Raw genomic sequence first — 23,799 nt, forward strand, 5'->3', positions numbered from 1 at the left:
AGAAAAGAGTTCATGTAACTGGTAATTACCATCTAACCCGTAATGGACGTCGAACTAGGGAAGCTCGCACAAATGAACGCTAGAATGTTGCCAGGGCGTTCTAAAATTTCCCTAAAAGTTAATTAATAACTCATCTACGTTTAGCCTTTGAGAGGCGTCGATTTTTTTACTTCCCGAATGGTATCGCTTCAGACATCGTCAACCTTTTTTTGCGCCCCGTACAAAGAGTATCGTCCGAGAGCGTACATAAAAACCCTTTAACTTATGATGAATTAGCGATCTCCTACGCTTTATGTCTCCCGCGTTATCTGACCCCCTTCCACCCTCTCGGTCACCCTTTCACACCCTCTCCCGGAGGCGAATTAACGTGCGTCAATATGAAGAATTAATATAAGCGGAAAAATCGTACCTAATAAGTTCTAGAGATTTCTTTACTCAAAAATAATTATTATTCATTGATAATATTATAATACTCTTAGATAGATAGATAATTATGCAAATTGAAATAGGTACCTTCATGGAGGATAACGGATATTTTTAGATTTAATTCAAAGCTTATTATAAATTAAGAATTAATTATTTATATTACTTTAACAGCAAGGTAACAATAAAAAGTAGACATTGAAGTTGTTCACGCCTGAGTTATTATAAACGATGATTAATTATAATGTAAATAATATAATATTAAACTCTGGCTAAAATTTAGTTTGACAGATAAGGAATACTTATATAATAAAAAATATAACGTTTTCTATTTGATCACCTTATAATTATGAGAAACTATAAATTGCAAGATAACTTGTGTGAAAACGTGCTTCTTTTATTATTTCCACCGTCTTCAAATAGATAAAAAGTGTAATGATTTTTTTTACTCTAACTGAAGGCCATGCTAAATGAGAAGGCAGAGTCAAATAGAAACTAAGCCGTCTAGAATATGAAGCGTGTCAGCAAAGAAAATGATATTCTGGGTCCCATGCCATGTTTATCCAAAATAGTAAATAGTTAAATAAAGGTTTCACGAATTTACGGGTCATACAAATTAAACCTAAATTTCACCGCCTTCACGGCGTGGTCGGGTAAAAACTTAAATTAGTAGTAATGACTTGTCCAAATTATGCTTCAATAAATTTTCCGAGCGATCAAAAACAAACTAGACGAGTCACCGAACACCCCACATCACGGTTTTAAAAGGCATCCTTGTCGTTACGTAATCCTTTTCCCTAAAATCTGCCCCCCTGATAGGAGATGTTTTGATATCCCTCGCCATTTATACGTGGCTTCTATAGAAAAACATTGACGTAAAAAGTGGGTTGGAATTGGGGGGTTAACGGGTGGCGGGGGGCTGTGTAAAATTTGGAAAAGGTTGGCAACCGCTGTCGAAGTGACCGCTGAGAAGGGTCCGCGTATTATGTGGATAACGTCGTTATGTGTTGATCAATTTTAATGCGTCTGTACTTTGGTACCGTTCGCTAAGAAAGTGGGCCAGTGGGGACATTGATTTGTATAGGATAAAAGTGACTATTTATAAGTATTATTATTCATTAACAACCCATATTAGGTTTACTGTTTAGCACAAGTCTCATCTTAATGAGAGGGATTAGACTAATAGTCCACCACGCTGGCCGAAAGCCGATTGGCAGACTTTAAGATAATTCTCAGGTATGCAGGTTTCCTCTTATACAAAAAAAAATGCTTTATTCGAAATCTATGGAAATGCAATCCATTGCCTATAACAGAAAAATATTTTGCTGGACAGAAAAATACCATCTTGAAACACGCTCTGCATTCAGCAACTTGAGGAATGAATGTTAAGCTTTAAGTGCTAAGTTAGCTAGCTGCTAGCTTTACTAAACAATGCTGTGTTCTGATTATCACAAATTATTACAAAGAGCTATTACGTACGAATAAAGTAAATAATCAATTCAGTCTTTATTACCTCGTTTTTGATATCCAACGTGTAAAAGATTACAGATCAGGGTAAGCAAAGATCAAGGCAGAAAACTAAGTAAATACTCTGGCTAAAAAACTAATTAATAATTAAAGTTCGCTTTAATTAGGTGTCACGTCTTTTATAATAACAAAATAACAACTTTTATAAAACAACAACATTGTTCATTTCTTCGCTTGCTCGCACTCCAAACATAATGATGATGGTAGAATATATACCTAATTATTCAGTTAGAATACAAGAAAAACACACGTCTTTACTCAATGCTAATTTGTGTCTCCCTTAATTACAGGATGCTTGGGGACGCGCACCGCGCTACGAAAGTTGGATGCGCCAATCGGAACCGTACCGTAGTTCGAGGTTTGGAGTTCACAGATGTGTCAGAGATATTTCAATTTTTGATAATAAAAATGAATTATTTATTTGGATACAGTTACATACAAACCATTATACAATGTCTATCACTGACCATGATAAATAAACTGGATGACATTCATAAAATTTAATTTAAGGAGAAATCTTGTGCAAGCTTAGGTGTATAACACATGGTGCATTAAAAACTGTAAAACAATATTTTTAGTTTTACCGATAGGTGAAATAACTAATTTTATATCAGTGTAACTTCTACTTTTTACATAAATTTTCATAACAATAGGCACCGAAGTTAGAAATCTCATCTATTAGTAATTGATTTTTGTTCTTTGATTAATTTATTTTATAGATTAATCGTAGATTGGGGATCATGCTCGTAATTCGAAAAAAACAATATTTTTTTTATAATCTTTATGAAAAACGCTTAGCAAATGATCTTATAAAAATCAAAGGATATAATTTACTCTTAATTAGAAAGAAACGAGAAAGAGAAAATCTTTTGTATTATTTCGATAACACGATTCCGCTTTAAATTATGTAGCACATTATTATGCCAATGAAAATATACAAAAGCTACTATATTATTCAATTTTATAAACAATAAAGTTTACAAAAAGGTTTTTGCCACATCCACCTTTTCATTTGTTCTTGGTTTTCAGATGTGATCTCTATTATAGATTCCCATTTCATTTGCCACCGAATTAGGTTTTTTGAATTAAAAGATATAATGGAGAATAAAGGTCGGCAAAGAAATATCAAATTGTAATTAAAAGGAGTACCCATCTATATGCACGTAGTCAATTTTGAATAAGTATGATATTATGTGTGTATGTAACATAATGAATTAATATTAAAACCTTACCTCCATGTAATAATTCCGGATTTTCATAATTTTGATAGAACTTCAATTGTAAATGTTATATCAATCACTTATTGCCCATTTAGTTGAATTACAACCAACACTATAACTGAATAGTACTTAAAATTTTAAAGTTTGTAGTTATTTTATTTTATTTATTGTAGTGCGAGTTTCCGAAACAAAACAAAATTAAAATGAAGAATATATTTTTGTGACTAAAAAATAAAAAATATGGTACGCGTATCCGATCTAAAAAAGTTAAAAACAAAAGAGCACGCTGTCACATCTGTCAAGTTCTACGTTCGAAATTCGAAAATACCGCCTCGTCGCGTGAAACGCGCGCGAGCAACTGACGTACAGATAAACGCATCGCGTCTTATCTCAGTAATTAACATAACCGCGCTCCCAAGCTTCCATGCCTCCTTCAAAACATATTTGCATAGCCAAAGAAATCGTATGCTAATCGACGCATCTATCCGACCCCATTCTCGACATTTAATATCGGAATCAATCGCTAAAACAGGTTTAAATATATGATGCGTCTTTGTAGTTGCCTCAGATAGGATTAGGGTTAAGTCACCCTCGAGGCCAGATGTCAATGTATTGATGTTTAGTGTCGCGAAGAATACGAATATCGGAAATGGGTTTTTTATAATGCTCGCACAGAATAAATCTTGTGCACCTTTCACTTATCTAGTGTAAGAATGAATAATGGGAACTTCTTATTGATATTTTCTATTTGGCACACAGACGCAAAAATGCCTTGTTGATGTTAAAGCATACGTTTGAGCAAAGTATCTTGTTTTACCTCTAATATATTAAAAAAAAAATGAGTGCAGAAATTAATTAAATATAAGTATAATTAATTGAATATAATATATATATATATATATATATATATATATATATACCTATAATAAATATAGTATTATTATTTATTTTAAAAATGATAGTGCTGAAAATTTATAAATTTAAATATCTATTAACTATAATTATCTATAAACAGTTAATTTTGTTTTTGTAAAGTGTCCAGGAAAATTGATAATTATAATAATTATGTATTCTAATCAAAAATACATTTTTTCAATAGGTATGGGATTTTATAAAGATTATAATATTATAACAGAACTATATACCAGATTATTAAGTAATTATTACAGTCAAATAACTGTAATAGGTGTGACCCCAACGGACGAACTTTAACCGAACAGTTCAAAGATCTCAACCCTTTCGTGAGAAAAACGAGGAAACGGTAATTATTATTCGCATATTAAATAGCCGAAGTGAACCGGATCCGAAAATAATATCGAATAATTATTGAGAAAATATATTTTATCTGCGCATTAGCATATGCAAGACGAATAAATCATAGAACAATCGGGCGAGGGGAAGTTGGTGCGCGTTCGGATACTCGGACTGGTTTTCTTTATTATTATTTTTTTTAATTTATTGACCTACATGTAAGGCAAGGGTCGATCGAGATCAGTTTTAATTATTTGCATATTAAGAATTTTAAAAGAAGCGGCCTGTGAGAAAGTTTCGAATCGATTTTGGGTTTTGGGTTGTACCTACATTTATTTATTTGTATTAAATCAACCTTAGAATAAACCTGATTTCTTCTCGCGAACTTATTGCTATACAATATTATAGCTTCTAATAGAATGTTTGAACGTACAAAAATGTCTGTTACAGTTTTTTTGGTAAAAAGGAAGAAAGTTTCGCTACAAACATAATAAGAAAATCTTAATAATCAATTAGATACAGCTTAAAATTCCACTTGAATTAATTAAAAGAAGGTACCTACTATAATACGAAAATGTTGCCTTTCATTGACGTCAAGACCTTAAATAGATACCTACCTCTTATTAGGATTGTAAAATGATAAAAAGAACAAATAAAAAACGCCTTATAATTACTCACAATAAAAGAGTCCCACTCCTATATGGAGCGTAACGATTCTTAACTTAAAGTTTGGAAACGAACCGCTTTGATGAATACATATTTTTTAATTAATTATCATTAATCTTTATTATGATCGCAATCGGATACCCGTACCAAACGATTTTGAAATTAAGTCCCTTGTAATAAGAATCAAAATCGACCGGAGTATACCAACGTATTTTTTATGAGAAAAATTATTGTTTCAGCCATTCAATGCTCTCGTCGGTTATTGTTCGTTTTAAATACAATTTTGAATTCGGAATTAGATCCGATGTAAATTTGAATTAACGCGTTCGAATTATTGTTAGGATACCGTATGTGTAGTTAGCAAACCAGGATAATTACGTATAGTTAAATAATTAAATAAAAAGTCTGACTAACTTTTAGATCTAAGGTTACACCGGTTGGATTCGTTTACTTTTCTAGTGTAGTAGAGTTTAATTATTATCTCTATCAATAGGTATCTTGTCTATCAGTATCTAGTATTTAATCTTCAAATCATCATCATCATCATCATCATTATCAGCCGATGGACGTCCACTGCTGGACATAGGCCTCTTGCATGGACTTCGAAGTACAACGGTCTCGAGCCGCCATGCCAGCTCGACGGCCCGTCTAACCTTATATTCCCAACAAATTGTTCATAATATAATACACATTCTAATCTGTAAGACACATTCTAATTTGTATATAATTGTAATTATATAATATTCAATAGCTCTTCAGTTAAGGGACCAGATTCAGATCCGAGAGATCTGGGTTCGTTCTACATCCGTTGTCTTACTCACTCCTTTATGTAAGTTCAAGTTTTTCGCTTAAATAAACCTCATGTTTAAAACAACTGTGGTAAATATTAAAAAAAAGTTATTATTTAATAATATTAAGCTTAATATGGTTAAAAAAAAATTGCCTTTTATTGATGCGAGACCCTCGAAAACAAATGCCGAATTTAAGCTTGGCACCGAAAATTCGAAATTTGAAATTTCGACCCCGCGTCATGCGGTATCGAAAGCGTACGTTGAACTGGTCACGGTACACTTAGCAACGTTTAATTGTTAAATTAATAAAAATAAATAACGGATAACGTTATTTTTTTTACAACGTTATATTCGTTATCGGCTTATGATCTGTGGTAGAGTTTGGTGGATTTTTATTCAATGTTTTATCTACCGTGTCCATGAATGTAACTTTGTAATGACTTTGGGTGTAATAAGGTGTTTATAACTGGGTTTTTGGATATGAATAATTATTTTAGAAATCTGTATGTATATATACTTATGCGATATTATGGATAAGATTTCATTTGTACTGACTTACAAGTACATATTATGATACCTACGAGTACTTGATATGGGACAAATTTATATATTAGGGCTGTTTAATTATAAAACGTTGATTACAAATTTAGTGATAAAGATATTTATCCATCCAGTTACCAGTAGATTTTTAAACAGCATACCTAGTCAATTACCAAATAACTGACACTGAAAAAAAAGGGTTCATAAATTCGAAAATTCTTTTTTTAAATAAGACAAAGTTTGGGAAGGCCAAACTTTCTTTGAACGCCACATTTTTAAATCGCATGATCGACGAAACGTTCAGGAATGAGGAAAACTCCTAAAGTGCCGTGTAACCGATGAGCGCCCTAACGACTCAATCTACGCACATTTAAATTGCCCTTTCCGAACGAAACCTCATTACTTCCCGAAATATAACCTCTATGGAGGCAATAAATAACCTAACGGCGCGCATATTTCAAAACAAGAAAAAAAAATAACACATAAAATTTCTTTGCCCCACGCATCTAATGTTGGCGCATAGCTCCATTGTTATGCTTCGACTGACAGCGGATGATTTTCATCGCAAACAACTAAAAACTTCTAATTTACCTATGTTAAAATTAGTGTAAAAATAATATTATGCTTTAATTCTATTAGGAATATCAATAAAGAATATTGATATATTAAATTATATTTAATTATGAACGAAAAAATATTTTTGGTAAAGCTGACAGACTGCATGCGCATTCTTTGTGTATTAAAGTGGATACGGAAAAGCTATGTTTTTGAAAGGGACATAAAATTGTAATAAAATAAGTAGATATATGATGTGGGCTATTTATTAGTGAAGTAACAAAATTATTGTATAACATTTGCAACTACTAAATAACGTAAAAACAATGAAAAACCAAAGTTACAAGCGATAATGTAGCGACTTTATTATCCAAAACGATTATTCCGCACCGCACTATATAGCGGCGGGTTTAAAAAAGGAACGCATTTTACCGGGTGACAAAGGAAACGGGGCGGGTGCGTTCCGCGCATAGATTTTTGCATTATTTTAGTATGCAAATGTTCTTGCGATAGCGACACTGTAAGAGCAATTTAAATTATTTTTTATGGCGCTCCGGAGTATTGAGAGTTTGCCAAGTAACGCGGAATTACCCACCGCGGAATTGCCTCGCGATATTGTGTTCGAATTTTGAATCGTCCGATTGATTACGATTCTAAATTCAAATTGTGTTGCGTTGTGGGTTTATAATATTTATGGGTGCGTTGTTTTTTATATTTTGTTGTAAACATAGGTTAGAACCTCCATACTCACAAGAAAATATATAGACCCGCACCTTTTATAAACAAATAATTAAGTTGGTATATAGAAATATTGCTTCCAATGATAATTGTTATTGCTAATATTTATTACGAAACAAAATTTTAAATATGAAACAATATCAAAAGGCTATTAATTGACTAAATTAATATCTTTATTTTATAACGTGCACCTGCCAAATCCAATCTCTATTATTATTTACCCTATAATGTAATCTGTGCATAATTTTTAAAAAGTACGGTGCAAGGAAAAATCTGATTAGCCTCGATGATATATCGCCGAGAATTCCACGCCTTAGTAGCTCTAATTTGAATATTAGACGCGTTATTGAAAAGAAAACTTTTTGAACGGCCTTCCCCAAGCTTTTAATGGTTATTGCCTCTTCCCTTGCTATCTCGTTTCCGAACGAAAAAAGAACTACGGTTCAGGTGTTCCACAATATCCTGTTTCGATAAATTCTATTTTTAGATTATGAGATTTCTCATTCAAATTTCAAATCTATTTCCATCTAAGTACATTTTTTTATCTCACTTTTCGTTCAAATTTCGAACGTAGGCATTTATGAAATCCAATTGTTTTAATTTCATTCCCGCTTATCTATTTTGTTGCCCGTTCTTAATTCGGGCACGCAGTTCGAATATCGAACGGAAACGGATACGGTACTGATTCTAATTTCAAACGAAATATCGCAATGTTGCTATTGATAAAATTTTGTGACGGTCTACAATGTCGCTATTATATTGAACGGAAATTTACGATAATGACTAATAATAGGTCGTTTGATGTTACTGCGTTTGTAATAGTGACACATTGAAAGTGAAAGACTATAGATACCTATAGGTAATATTATAGTTTGATATGCGAATAAGTTTTTGTACACTTTTTGTATAACTGATAAAATAAAGAGTTATATAATATAACAGAAGGTACAAAAACTACTTCAACAGAAAGATAATTTATACTGAGTAAATATAACAATTAGCCATAGAAAATAACACCCATATGATCGTTTCATCTCGAACATCAAAATTACTTGCGATTTAAAAATAAATTAACGGGCGAAGCTGAAAGCGGAATCTGCTGAGCTGAAATAGAAACTATAAAAAAAATTTAATACACATACACATGATGACGTAGGTATCATAGATTAGTTGATTGCAAATAATAATTTATGTAGGTGTTTGCTCTGTATGAGTTTAGTTTTAGATTAATTACGAAATAAAAGAAATGTGATAGTTTTAAAGTCAAAATGAACAATAAAATAATGTTTTCTAAATACTGTATTCTGGCAAAGTAAGGTCCCAAATAATTCCTTAACCTACTGTAAAAAAAAAAATATGTACAAACTATTTATTTAATCGAACGCTGAAAGTGACAACATTTTTAGGGTGAAAAAGTCTAGAACAGAAACTTTACGCCGGAAAAATAAAAGAACCAAGCCGTAGATAATAATTTTTACTTCGCGAGCAACCTGTCACCTGGCGCCATATTGTGATCTATTTTGGCGGGAACTCATAAACAATGATTACCGGCAATGTCACTATGTCGTTTTATACCCGTAATTGTGACGTTCTTTTAATATTACTCGTTTTATTTCTGAGTTTTCGAATACATCACTATCACAATCATTAACTAATCCTACTAATTTTATAAACGCAAAAGTTTGTATGTTTAGATGTTTGTTACTGTTTAACAACTACTGAACCGATTTCCGAAATTTAAATTAGAGATAGATTGTAGTCTGGATAAACACATAGGCTACCTACTTTTTATCCCAGAAAATTCCACGCAAACTAAGACGCATTCGTCCGCTAGTACACAATAATGCAGCTCAGTAACTAATATTTTTTTATTGATATAGGTACCTAATTACCATTACTGAATTAAAAAAAAAGTAAACACAAGTATAATTCATCAAAAAATAGTTATATAATAAAAGTTCTTAATTCGTATGTTACAATAATATGATATTTCCATTGTAACAACACGCTTGATTTACATCTGATTCTAAGCTCATAAAAAACGCGTATGCCATTGTAATTTTTGTTATTTTCCTAGCTCCTTTCAATAGTTCACTGGTACTTCCGTGTTACGCACTATCTTATATCGGAGGTAGGGTAGGTAGAAAAAACACGTGATATATTTGAACAATGTCGCCCACGCTTGACAGATGCGCGTATGGTAATGCGCTTGATCCTTCCGTCAGACCTCCCCGGTCCTTGCTCGATCGATTATGACGATCTTTGAATACGATGGAGAGGTATCGATGCAAAATAAATCAAAACAGCAGGAAAACAAAACAAAAGAAGATTTATAATCTTATTAATAATGCAAGCTCAATGCTCGTAGGTATATTGGACTCCGTTGAATGACCGAGTGACCTCCGCAAACGAACATCTGGCAACGGCCCAAAGCATATAGATCATTTTCACTCCATTTCTTTCACTGTACCACTGCGAGAGAGCGAATCGAATTCGAAATTTGAAAATCTAAATCATAATCTCTTAATCAACTCAATTTGTTTTGTCAATTTGCAATTAACGAAAAGATTATTTTTATTTCAGTCATGAAACAAGCATGCATTTGACTGTTGAAATATAAATTATTTTTACTCTGTATTATTAAATGTTCTGTAGATATCTTACAAGGATTAATTGCATACGATTTGTAACTCCATATCTTTCGCTGTGCAAGAATCAATTGCGTTCGATTCGAAAATCAAAAATTCAAATCGAGACAGAACGACATGTTTCTAATGAGCCAATAACTCGTAGAGACAATAGCGGCGTGGGCGTTCTGAATTCGAAATTATCACAAAAGAATATTAATGTAACACTTATTCAAATACAGCGCGACGCGTATTCCGATTATGACAAGCGAGAACCGTTTTTGAATATCATCGATAGCTTTAGTTTTATCTCTAGTTTTTTTACGTCTCATTAGTTTGGTTTTCTAGCATTAGTTGTACTATTTATATATTCAGATTAGAAATATAATACCACTTTTAAAAAATGTTTTATTTTTGAATAAATGCCCTCATTGTTTCTAAATTAAATTACTAATAATAATTATAAGTGCATAGCAAACTGTCTGTAACAAAAAGTTGTAGAGATATAGTTACTTTTTACGTTGTAAAGAATTTATTCACAAAATTGAACCGTTGCACTACTGAACCCTAATTATCTCGTCGTCTAATTTGAATGGTGACGGCGACAAACTTTTTTTTATACCAATTTGAATTATCGAAGGCATTGTGACGGATTCAGTTTTTTTTCCCTTTATGTCAGTGCACACCTTTAATCGCGTCGTATTCAAATTTGGAACGCGTTTTTTTAAGAATTATAAATATTGTTTATGATTCGTGTCCCCCGTGTTTTTGCCGTTTCCTGCTGTCAACGATTGTGAATGTGGTGCCGATAATGTAGGACAAATGCGCGCGAGTCTTTACAATGCGCACTTTTGTTTTTTTTTTTAGCAGGGCATGAGCTGTCAAAGTCTACGACGCAATCTGCCAGTTATTGTTGCTAGTGATGATTTTTATAAGGTTATAGAATTGTAATTTAATTGTAAAGAAAATTAAATATACGATTTACACACTGATTTCATATTTTTCAAGATAATAATTTTAAAGATTTATTATTTGTTTTGTTTAATTATAGTTTTTATACTTATTGGGACTTGGGTTTGATTATTACCATTGACATGTTTTATTGATCATCCAAAAAGATGTAAAGTTAAGACTCGAGATGTTACACATCCTGTCTATAGTCAGAAAGACCAAACAAAAGATTGTCGAAAGAATCAGAGATTGACAATGAAAAAGCTTACCTAATAATAGAGAAATAATTATTATAGTCACGTTCATATATTTCGCGAAGTAGATATTGAATTATAATTGAAGATAAATATTAGACTAAGGTCTGAAATAAAACTTCATGCATATCAAATAATATCACAAGGATTAAAAATATTTTTGTGGGTAGATACAAAAAAGAGGCAATCAGAGTTCGATCAAGGAACAAATTAGATGAATGGCGGTCGCCTTTGTCTTGGCCTAATGAGTTTTTAAGTCGATTATAGCAATTTTTCATAGAAAATCGCCCGTAGTGATGTATCGGTGGGATCAATCACTGTTGGCCCACAAATTGTTCCGCCGCCATGTTCGATTCGGACAAATGACTCATTTTTTTTTCAATGAGACGCCTCGAGGAATTGTTTTTTTTTTGGTATCGTTTTGATTATTATCTGTGTGCTAATTTGAGTATGGCGTGACCTAGTTTTAATGCATTACATGATATTAATACACTATCTAATATACGAAATTTTAATAGGATTACTTAGGTATCAATATAAAAAATACATTTATGGCCGGTTTCACCAACTTCTGATAAGTATCTATCACAAATATTATCTTTGTCATTTGATATATTATACCTAGTAGGAAACTGATAAAAGTCTGACACTATCAGAAGGAGATGAAACTGTAGTGGTAAAAATATTACTCTCTCTACTTTTTTAAATCGGTAAAAAATGTATATTGAGAAGAATTCAATAATATCAAATTAAAATTGGATTTCCGGGTTATAAATTTTTAAATCGGTTAAGCATCCTTTTTAATATCTAACGATATCCCAAATACGGTGAAAATCGGGATAACCCTCACCATAAACAAACCTTCTGTCAAAAAATTAACTGTTAAAAGCGTGCCCGGAACTGTCCGTCACGTTCCATATTCAAACCAACCAATGAATGGCCGTATTGTTTTAAAATTCGAACGCATAATGAACGTGGTAGTTCTTTTTTTAAATCGTTAATCGGCCTTTTTCACTTCATTTGGTGTTGGCCAATGTTTTAGGGTTCCTTCAGCGATTTACTTGTGAAATTTATAATCTAAAACAAACTGCAAAATTCGTTTTCCTTATAAAATTAGAATGTTAGTATGTAAACTCCACAAAGAAATGGAGAACATATTTTTTTTGGACCTATTTACTTACGGATTAAGATATTTGTTAAATGATGAAATTTACTAGAAGATGTAATTAATGCCTTCACAACTTTAAGAAGTAGGTAATCTTAATTAAAAAGACCTTAATAAAATGGAAATCTACTTATCGTTACTGAGTTACTTAGCATCGCAATTTCTATTCGAACTGTGGAATAAGTAGATACTCTTTAAATACGATATTAGAAAAAAAAGCAATGAAGAGAATGAAATGTCCAGAACGTTAATGAAAAGTTTCTTACTTGACCGGATTATTAAAATTCAAAATTAGAATAGAACGTTCCAACTAGAATGAACGGCACAAGCGAATTCGATTATTTCGGTACAGCTCATTGTTTTTATTTGATTATTCATTTTATATTATTGTTTAATTGTTTTAAGCGGGGTTTGTTTGTGGTAACTCAATATGAATTAACGGAAAGCGATTTTGAATGAATGAAACATACAGTCAACTTTATATTATGGCTATTAGTTCTTATTTTAAATTTATTTTATTTATGTAGATTTAATTGACTGTTGTATCTATCTACTTGGGTGATAGGACGTGCTTTATACTGAACCTAATCATAGTAGGGATTTTCATAGATTAATAGATATACTTATATACATCTATTTTATAAATCATTACATAATTATCATCCTATTTGAAAGGTCTATTGTCATATAGGAAAGAGGATTTGTAGGTTAAATACACCATGCTTCCCCAATGCGGCCTGAAGAAAATTATTTATTGACTCTTTAAAGATTTAGTATTAAGTAGAATGATGAATGAATGAATGAATTCCTTTTTATTGAATGACGAATCCTGGACCGCGTGATCTTAGAACTATACCTATACCTAAGCTAACTTTTGAGCCAACAAAGCCATTCATAATTATCTCCGGATTCGTATAAAAAGTAGCTAAAGCTAAATATCTTTAGCTAAAGATCCGAACTTTCGGAACTTTAGCTAAATAATTAATATGCACTCGGTTAGGTACAAAATAACAATTATTATCTATCTACCAAGTATTTAACATCAAAATTAGCCATTAATCTGTCTGCGTTACAAAGACAACCAAAAAGTAGGTAGGTCATCTACCGATAGTAAGTATCTCAACATACCACGAGTAGAATTCGAAACCCATAAGTATCTCTCGGCAAGCTACTTAGACCCAGTCTCAATACCAACTTGCATAAAATATAAATTACCTTATAGAAACACAGCATCTTCGTTTTGCGAACGTACCTGAAAACAAAGGTCACTATTAGATTCCTCGTCTAAAGAAAAAGTTCCAATAAAAAGGAGCCAATAAGGTTTTTATTGTTTAAAAAAAATCCTCCGATATAGAACTTGGGCGTGTCCTGCCCAGGCACGCCTTGTGAAAATCTCTTTCACACATAAAATAAAGTTCATTTTCATGTATCGGCGCCTTCGATCGGTTCCGAACGCCCTCACTATCTTACAAGATATCGAGAGAACGCCTTCTTAAAAATCCCCGAAAACTTAATTTCCAATCTTAAATCACAGATAATAAGGTCGTATGTCGCACGGTGTGGCGCGCAGTAAAATATATTGATGCGGTATCGGTTTTCCATTAAAGCATCCAAACGAAAATCAACTCTATAGCATATGAAATAAGGTGGATTTTTATATGTGCGCATAAAAAGGAATGTATTGACGTGTTATCGGGGATACAGTTGTCCTTTTCACTCGTATGGTAGCAATATGTATGCGTCCCTGTCGTCGCGAGATGAAGACGAGATTTTCTTTGCAATGTCTGCGCATTCTTTTCTTAAAAGTAAGCAATATTATCCCCGTCGCTCCCGGCAGAGGTCGTTTTGTTCGGGGAAATGTGGATCTATAGACAAGACTGTATTTTTCGAAGGCTAGCTTCTTATTATGTCGCATTCTCTAAGGAATTTAGTTGCATACAGAGTTATGGTTCTTTATGTGTCTAGGTTGTCTTGAGATATTGTTATTATAATTGTATGGCTATTTTGTAAGCCTTTCTTTAAGTTGTTAGGATTGAATGTAGGAATAAGATGCGAACGACATTTTTATTACTTAGGTACTTACAAGATTTAAATAGTTGATTTTGTGAAAAGATTGGTGTTTCGTTGGTTAATAATTAATCTGTTAAGTTATGGATCATGAGGTAGTGGGTTCGAGTCCTGGGTAGGGTTATGAAAATGAGACAATAATGATTGGTTTTTGACAAAATTTCGGCTTTTACAAAATCACGGTGATCAATGGTCTTAGATGATGCACGTACCTATATTGTATTATTTTTACCTTGCATTCTTTGATTTGTGGCTAGCTAGGCCAATTACGGATATTAAAGTCCAGGATTCGAACCAGGCCTACAAAAGAAATACGCGTTAATATTATAGCTGGGATATGGGAAGACGATGGCTTATCCCGTGCCGTAATCGATCCTGCGATTGGACTTCCAGATCACTTATCGGACTATGTGATGGAATAGATAGTGCTTCTGTATTCCACACACTTGTGTACTATAATACTTTTCTCCTAAATGGGTAATCTCAATATGAGATTGGCCATGGCCGAAAAGGTTGGAAGGATATTGTTATATTGGCAGTGAGTGAAATAAATTAAAAATCTGTCTTCAGCTGTCAGTAATAACTCAGCCGTATAAAACACTGCACTAATCCCAACGAGGAAGTGTACTAACTCGAGAAAATAATAAAAACAAATAAAACCATCAATTCCCAAGCGTCGCGCGTCCCGATGCATTTTATTATGTTATCTTATTCACTGATGTTGTTTTAGAACCGATGTGTTATTTGGTGTTATTTATGTTATTTTGTGTTATTTATGTTATTCCACCAGGAATATCTTCCCATAACACAAATATGATGCATGTGGCAACTCAATCCACGTTTGTTTGATTTTTTTTTATAGTAAATTTATTTATGTGGTGATTTGAAAAGAGATAGATCCTTTCAGATACGATGTTGTATGTTCCCATTTATCAGAATACTAGACCACATGGTCCATGATCGATTTTATTAAGTAGATTTGTGTCATCGATATTTAAATTGTCTGCCTACTAAAAGAAGAGAGAGAGAGAGAGAGAATAACATATTATTTTTTGAAAAAAACTTGCACAAGTGTCAGATAAGGACATAATTTCAAAATCGTCATCCTAACTCTCTCATTCTTAACCGTCATCCAAAAATAAGGTTATGTACCTATTCGAAACGTATGACGTATGTATGTACCTAATGCATTTTTTTGAAAGATATATTCTTTTATACCGTACATTAATTGAAGGAAAGTAAATCATTCTTTTAGTATTCTATTCAATTCTTTTTCATAACTTCTCTATAAATGTATTATGTCTTCTAATAATCTTGCTGCTTAAAGTTTATCTACGTTATGATCATTTAAAATCTGGTTTATATTTTAATTGACTGCTTTGTTTATTGCTTATTGGTTAATAAATATAATGAAACGGATCTCATAAAATATATTTTTTTCGTAAATATAATCCTATGGTAGCGCTTCATTTAAGGTCAGGAAAATTGTAGAAATAACTATATTAAGATATATGATATTAATTGACAAAAATTAATAGGTATTGGCTAAATTAAGTAAACTATAATAGTAAATGAAATAGCTTGTAGTAGTAAGTTTAGGGAAGTAGAAACTACTGCCTTGTTTGTTTCTGCCGCCATATAGCCGCCAATAGCTACCAGAGGGCCTAGTGGCAGTTTGATACTGTGACAATTGCGTTGACGTAAACGCGAATTTCTAAGGAATTGAAACAACGCCATCTAGTAGCACTACTGCACAAATGATTAAATTTCATATAAATTGGCGTTTACGTTAACGCGAAAGTAACAGTATGACAATCTTAAAATCTCCCACTAGGCACCCAGATAGATGTAAGACACACTATGAAGTAAGTAACGTATTCACATGCCCGGCGAGGACATCGAGGATGTCATAGCATGGGAGTATGTTTAATTTTTAATCTACTTATGTAGGATAAGAAGGAAGATAACATAGAATATAATATCAGCTATGGAGCGTTTCATCGCAGTTTCCTTGGGGGTACCGAAAAGCAGCGCTGGAAAATGATTTCTTAAAAACATCTTCGCTTCCGTTCGCCAGTGTGAGTAGACCATAACAAATCGTCTAGGTCCTTCCATCCCCGTATATCATACCACAAGAAAAGTTATTATAGAATATGCCCTTTAATATGTCGACGGGAACGTATCTATGTCATTAGTATCAAAGTATTACCATAAAAAAGCATTTCCTTTTGATTCTTTACACGCATTTTATACGAGATCGGCGTTACAGTTTCTGTATTTTATGGCAATCGTAAAATAAATCCCAAAGTGAATGTGGGGTTTAATTATATCGACGAGCGCACAAGTCTTTTATAATGGCCGATCGTGACGTTTATAGATTTATAGAAAGTTAGACGTAGAATATACAACTTGCCATGGAATGGTGGATTTCAAATAAAGTCAATTTAAATTTAAATTTGTTTATTTAAGATTCCCTGATTAAAAAAAATCAACAATAGTTATATAATTATGTATTTAAAACATGTATTAGGTAGGTACCTAATATTCTGTATCGCGTGTCAAAAAACCAATCCTACTTCTACGAATATCAGCAAAAGAAGAAAAGAACATAGGAGATAGATATTTGCCATACAGGACTTGCTTGGACATTTAAAAAAGTTCAAGGATTTACTTTTAAACATCATAAGTTGGCTTTCCATTCCATAATAACAATTGAATGATATAATTTTGTGATAATACTCTATCTATCATAGAGATGCATTAATATCGAAGTGAAACTTTTAATGTTTCGAAGGTAGGTACATCTAAAACGTACCTATTTCTAATAGATTTATTCGTTGTCGCATAGGAACTATAAAAAATAGCGGTTTGTCTATGGTAGAGTGGTAACTAATCAAGACTGAAGCCACAAGAACAGAGTTTATTTAGATAATGCTATAATATCTTATTTTGAGTTGAGAATGCAAAATAAAAAATTAAAATTACAAATTAACGTAGATTCCACTTCTTACAGATGTCCTACTGTTGTAATATGCTTGTTGGAGTAATATATTCTTTGGTTAAATGTCATACACGCTTCATATCAGCCGATGGACGTCCACTGCAGGACATAGGCCTTTTGTAGGGACTTCCAAACATCACGATACTGAGCCACCTGCATCCAGCGAATCCCTGCGACTCGCTTGATGTCGTCAGTCCACCTGGTGGGGGTCGGCCGCTTACTAGTGCGGGGTCGCCATTCCAGCACTTTGGGACCCCAACGTCCATCGGCTCTTCGCACTATATGACCCGCCCATTGCCACGTCAGCTTCGCAATTCGTTGAGCTATGTCGGTGACTTTGGCTCAACGAGTAATACACGCTTATATTAAGGTTATTATGTAACCTACCTATAAGTTTTCTATATAGTAATTGATAATCCGTAAGTATAAATAATACGCGGAATAATATAATTATTGTATATTATTAATATTATTCCGCGCGTGTCGTGGATTTCCGTAAAGTGGCGTCTATTTCTGCCGATAATAATTTTTCTTGTGTTCTATTTTAAGCATTCATAAATCCATTACCTTCACAATTATTAATATATTTGATTTGATGCATGAATAAAACGGACGTAGTTATGCATACAATAATTTATTAATAAATATGAACTATTGCTAGCATTTATTCTACAGTTGGTTGTTAACTTTTTACACTGTCAATTTTATTTATGCGTAGTTCTTAAGTTAGGCAGTTTTGACTATCCCTTTTCTGTACCTAATAAAATAATTAAATAAATAATCAAATTTGATATTCGTTTTGGAAATATTATTTAAACAAACATTTTGAAATTTTATTTTGAACTCTACGTTTTGATTCGATAATTTGCTCTGGTCAATTTTGATAATTTCAATAAATACCTACATTTAATAATGTTATATTAGTTAGGTGAATAAATTATCGAAAAGCTTTTGTATTTATAGACAAACACTTTTAAGCCACTTTTATGTATGTATGTATTATTAACTATAATTTAAAATAATAACAAAGGGCATTTATTTTTCTTTACAAGTTAGCCTTTGACTACAATCTCACCTGATGGTAAGTGATGATGCAATCTAACATTGAAGTTGACTAACTTGTCAGAAGAAAGATGAAAATCCACCCCCCCTTTTGATTTCTACATGACATCGTACCTGGACGCTAAATCGCTTTGCAGTACGTCTTTGCCGGTAGGGTGGTAACTAGCCACGGCCGAAGCCGCCCACTAGCCAAATGATAATCATAATAATAAATCAGTAGTAGGCGCATTTGTTTCGGTATCGTACATTAATAGTGTCGTTCAATCATCACAACTTTGTCATCGCAGTGTTGGCAGATGTTACTAGCATTGGCAGATGCAGTTAGTACATCTTCATCGATTTAATTAGCAACTAGTGCTAAATTTATATCTGGTTTGCTTAGCTATTATTACCACCAACAACCTATATATGGCTCACTGTTGAGCACGAGTCTCCTTTCAGGTTGAGGGTTAGACTAATATAGTCCACCAAGCTGGCTTAATGTGGATTGGCAGACTTCACATAGGAAGATAATTGAGAAATTTCCGAGGTAGGTATGCAGGTTTCCTCACATCACGCTGGCCCAATGCGGATTGGCAGACTTCACACGCGCAGAGAATTAAGAAAATTCTCTGGTATGCAGGTTTCCTCACGATGTTTTTCCTTCACCGTTTGAGACTTGTGATATTTAATTTCTTAAAATGCTCGTAATTTTTGACAATTATTGTGTGTTTGCTGTAAGTATTCCCTTAAAGTATATTTATCAGCCGATGGACGTCCACTGCAGCAAATAGGCCTTTTGTAGAGACTTCCAAACATCACGATATTAACACATCACCGAAAAGTTGGAGGATGCCCCGGACCAGATTTGAACCTAAGCTCCCCGAATCGAAGGCAGAGGTCACCATTGGGCTATCACGGCTGCGTTATTTGTATTATGCTATTATCCGAAAAACTGATGAGTGACTAAGTCACCCAAATCACGTATCACTCAGAACATAGAAAACGCTAAAGCTATCGCTTATAACAAATAATATATCGGGATAAGGTCAAGGATGCGATGATTCATTCCTTGACCTATTCCCGCTTAATTGGAGTCGGCAAAATACCAATGTCAATCACTTCCACTCGCTTCTATCAATCGTTAATTCCTTTTAGACACCTACTCTTTCACACTCAAACCATCTCTTGTTTAGCTTTCCTCTTCTCTTTCTTCTATTTCATTCTTCATTCTTCTGGTAATACGACATGCTTACTTACATTACGAGCACTTCACTGTAGTTTTGACCAAAGATGACAGAGAGAAATGAGATAACGTAGATGGACGCACTCTACTGTGAGAATTGGATCTCGGTTTTGGATTAAGTATGGAACCGCAAGTATCGTCGCTAAAACTTGATAAAAACGCTCTATGACGTCACTCTGAGACCCATCAAACATTTTCGACTTACCTACAAATACAATAAACAAATTAGAAATGAAGGTAGAAAATGCATGTTATTTCATAACTTTAGACTATTTTAATATATGTATTGCTAGTTTATAAAATATTATTGAGAAAATATTAACTCTATCTAATTGTTCTAAGCTTATAAATCGATTTTCATCATTCATTAACAACCCATATTTGTCTCACTGCTGAGCACGAGTCTCCTCTCAGAGTGAGAAATTATCATTAATTTGAGAACAAGTTAATTATAATTATTATTATTAGGTGTGAAATCATTAGCGATTTATACCCTCATTTTTAATTTGTTTGTTGGTGGTACACATTAAGTAGGGATGTATGGAATGTAATGTAGGGATGTACTCTGACATAGCATTGCTGCTTGGTAAAAAGAGCATGAACGGAGTTAGTACCTACTTATTTCTCCCGGTGTCGTCGTAGTGGTTCCACATGGAGCCAAACGAAACAAAAAAAAGAATTTATAGTTGTGTCACCAAGGGCTCTAGTTATTCTGGTAGATGACATAGCGTTAGGTACATTGTAATCTGGCAAACATCGATGGACACGTCATATCGAGAGCTCAATCATCTTTACTGCCAATAGTCCAATTCACTCGTAACATTAATAAGCAATATCCGCTAACCTTTCATACAGATTGCACGTGTCACCATCTCATCAATCGAAATTGTACTTTAAAACTGCAACCATAGAGTCTTGATTTGATTGATGTGCAGTATGTTTTTTTTTATGATTTTCAGTTGTCCCCCTTTGATCGATGAATGGACATCAATAGTAATTAAATCCGTCTTATGGATTCTCTATGACATGCTAATGGGAACGATATTTGTCGTATGACCTCTTTAGTCTATGGAAATCATATATAATCTATAGATTACTCCTGGATGTGGCAATTTAGTACGCATGTAAAATTATATCTTGGTATTGTTTCGAGTGAAAACTTCTACCTTCAATATCAAAATAACAATACGCTTATCATATGCTTACCCTAGTTAAAAACCTTGTGCACGTCACATCACGTAATATAACGTCGAGGTGGAACAACCCGAGCGTAAGAAGAGAGCTTTGCAAATAATTAGTGAGAGACGTTATTGGATTCAAACAAAATTGGATCGAACTTTGTACACGTAAAATTACGTTTTTCAAAATTGAACCGAAAGTTATTTATTGAAAAAATATATATATGTTTTCTAAGTAAGGTATGATTTTTGATGAAAATATGCATTCGAATAAATTAATCCCCATCAAAATTGGCTCACTAACTTATGAAACTGAGAATCTCAGACGAAACAGACTTTAGAGCCTCAATAGCTCAACGGTAAGAGCGGTCGGACTCATCACCGAGGGGTGGTGGTTCCATCCCCTCCCCGTTGGTCTATTGTCGTACCCACTCCTTATACAAATAATGTTCATATTTAAAAAAAAAACATATGGCAAATATTCATTAAAAAAAAAAAACATATACAAAGGTCGAAAACGGAACTTCCTTTTTCAAGTCGTTAGTGGTTATTCTAGAGTAATAAAGTTACACAAAGTCGCGGTCATCGGTTAGTGTACTAAAGGCGAGTGGTAATTTTGATAAAGTTTAACTAACAGCGGTTTGACCGGGAACTATTGACCCCAATTAAGGGCGATGGCCCGTGACAGGATACAAGAGTAATCCGGGATTATTCCGATAAAACACCTCTTGGCCGGACATCTTTTACCCTTACACTGTTTTCATAATGACCCCGTGCTCTTCCTATTAATCGTCCCTCTAGATTATTGTACATCTCTAGGACCTATTTATGTACTCTCTCTAGATTGTTCTACATCTCTAGGATCTCTTCATTACTGCCTCGGTTTTTGCATTGCATGGTCTACATCCGCCTAGTTGGTTTATGCGATATCAGTTCTTGCAGTCCTGGGTTCGAATCATGAGTCGGGCTATGAAATATTGTTTTTTATCTTTCAAGAAATAAGTAGTAGGTAGCCGATAAGTGAAAAAAAAATATATATATGTATAGGCTAATGTTGAACATTGCTTGGAAACTTTTTACTCATTATTTTTATCGAATTTAAAATATAGTCGCAAAAGAAAAATATAATAATGGTAGGAATAAACTTAATTGTTGTTTGCTTATAATCATTACGCTTTTTATAACGTCCAATTAATTACAATAATGGATTTAAATTACACTAAGAAGTCCATATTTAAATGCGTTCGACTAAATAAATTAAAAAAAACGTCACATTGAGTTTTAGTACTTACGAGTACATAATTCCAATTTTGAATTCAATTACACTCATGGAGTATAAAATAAATAAAAAGAATAGAATTCCATTTTCAAATTTCTGTTAATTGGAAATACAAATAATATTAACAAGATGAGTAGTTCTATATTTAAATTTCATAGATGCGTTCGAAATTGGAATCTCACGTAACCCTACCTTGTAGGGGGCGCCCCGAGGGCAAAAGATCGAAGGCCGGACGTCCGGGCAGGCACCCTCAAACCGATACTATGAAGTATTTATTGAGTTGTGGCTAACCGAAAGTATTTTATTGTTGAGTTAGACCCTTTCTGCACTTGGCCCTTTCAACGCGATAAGGGAATTCAAACTTTATAATTGTTAAATAAGGTTGAGTTTACATTGAGTGTTAAAGGTGTCTACATTTATTAATTGGTGTTGTTTTCGTTAGTAAGTAAGTGAAATGCGATAATTTGAGTCTGTTTGTGTTGGACAGAAGGACGGTTTGTTTTGCAATTCGAAAGCTTTTTTTTAAAGTCACTTTTTAGACGCAATGACTTGTAAATACGTTTTGTATAGAGGGTTTCATGTCAAAAGAACATTTAAAATTAGTATAATCCGAACTCTTTGTTAAAATATAACAAGAATCTAATAAACGTTGGATGAGCTACATTGAGTCAAGGCGATAATAGTTAGATGCGGTATATTTAGACGTAAAATTATAGATAGTAAGTTCGAATATTAATGACAAATAAACAATAGTCAAGTTCATTACCAAAACCAACCAACCAAAATGCTAGTAGCTTGGTGGGTGGCTACAATTGTCTTTAATTGTCTATGTAATAATTAAAGGAAAGATTGGTAATTTTAGTTAATTTCCCACTCTTTTATACACAGATATAATAAGTAAATTAAAAAAATAAATAGAAACGTTCAATAGGATTAAGTATCGGTCGGACTAATGGGTCGTAATCGAACCGCTCCAAAACAACAGGTGTCGGGAATCAAACCCACTGACAGTTACACGCCGCATCTGCTCTATTGGGCTATTTATAATCTTTGGTCACGAATCCACTATTTTTGTATGTGTCACTTTTAATTAAAAAAAAAGCTTATTTATTATTCTGATTCGGTGAAATTGTCTTATTGGTTCAGTGGTTTGAATATGTTGTTTCTGATTATAAGCTCGTGGGTTCAAATCTTTGACTATGATCTCACTTGGTGGTAAGTGTAGATGTGGCTATAAGGTTAAGAACAGTCGGTTTTTTTTAACTAATAATAATTTGCT

At 33.2% G+C, this 23,799-nt stretch overlaps 1 protein-coding gene across 6 annotated transcripts in view; it reads right to left on the reverse strand.

Moving 5' to 3' along the window:
• Window positions 1–23,799, reverse strand: part of LOC112051626 (homeobox protein cut) — a 184,506-nt gene that overhangs the window by 115,014 nt on the left and 45,693 nt on the right. The window contains exon 3 of one of the 6 annotated variants that reach the window (XM_052882800.1): window positions 13,924–13,960. The exons of 4 other annotated variants lie outside the window; for them this stretch is intronic. In XM_052882800.1, coding sequence (XP_052738760.1) covers window positions 13,924–13,941 — 18 coding nt within the window. In that variant the 5' untranslated portion in view covers window positions 13,942–13,960. Of the gene's footprint in view, window positions 1–3,182; window positions 3,339–13,923; window positions 13,961–23,799 lie in introns of those variants that run through there. One more of the 6 variants, XM_024090344.2, reaches the window with a different exon arrangement.

This window comes from Bicyclus anynana, chromosome 8 (assembly GCF_947172395.1).
Source record: "Bicyclus anynana chromosome 8, ilBicAnyn1.1, whole genome shotgun sequence".
NCBI lineage: Eukaryota > Metazoa > Arthropoda > Insecta > Lepidoptera > Nymphalidae > Bicyclus > Bicyclus anynana.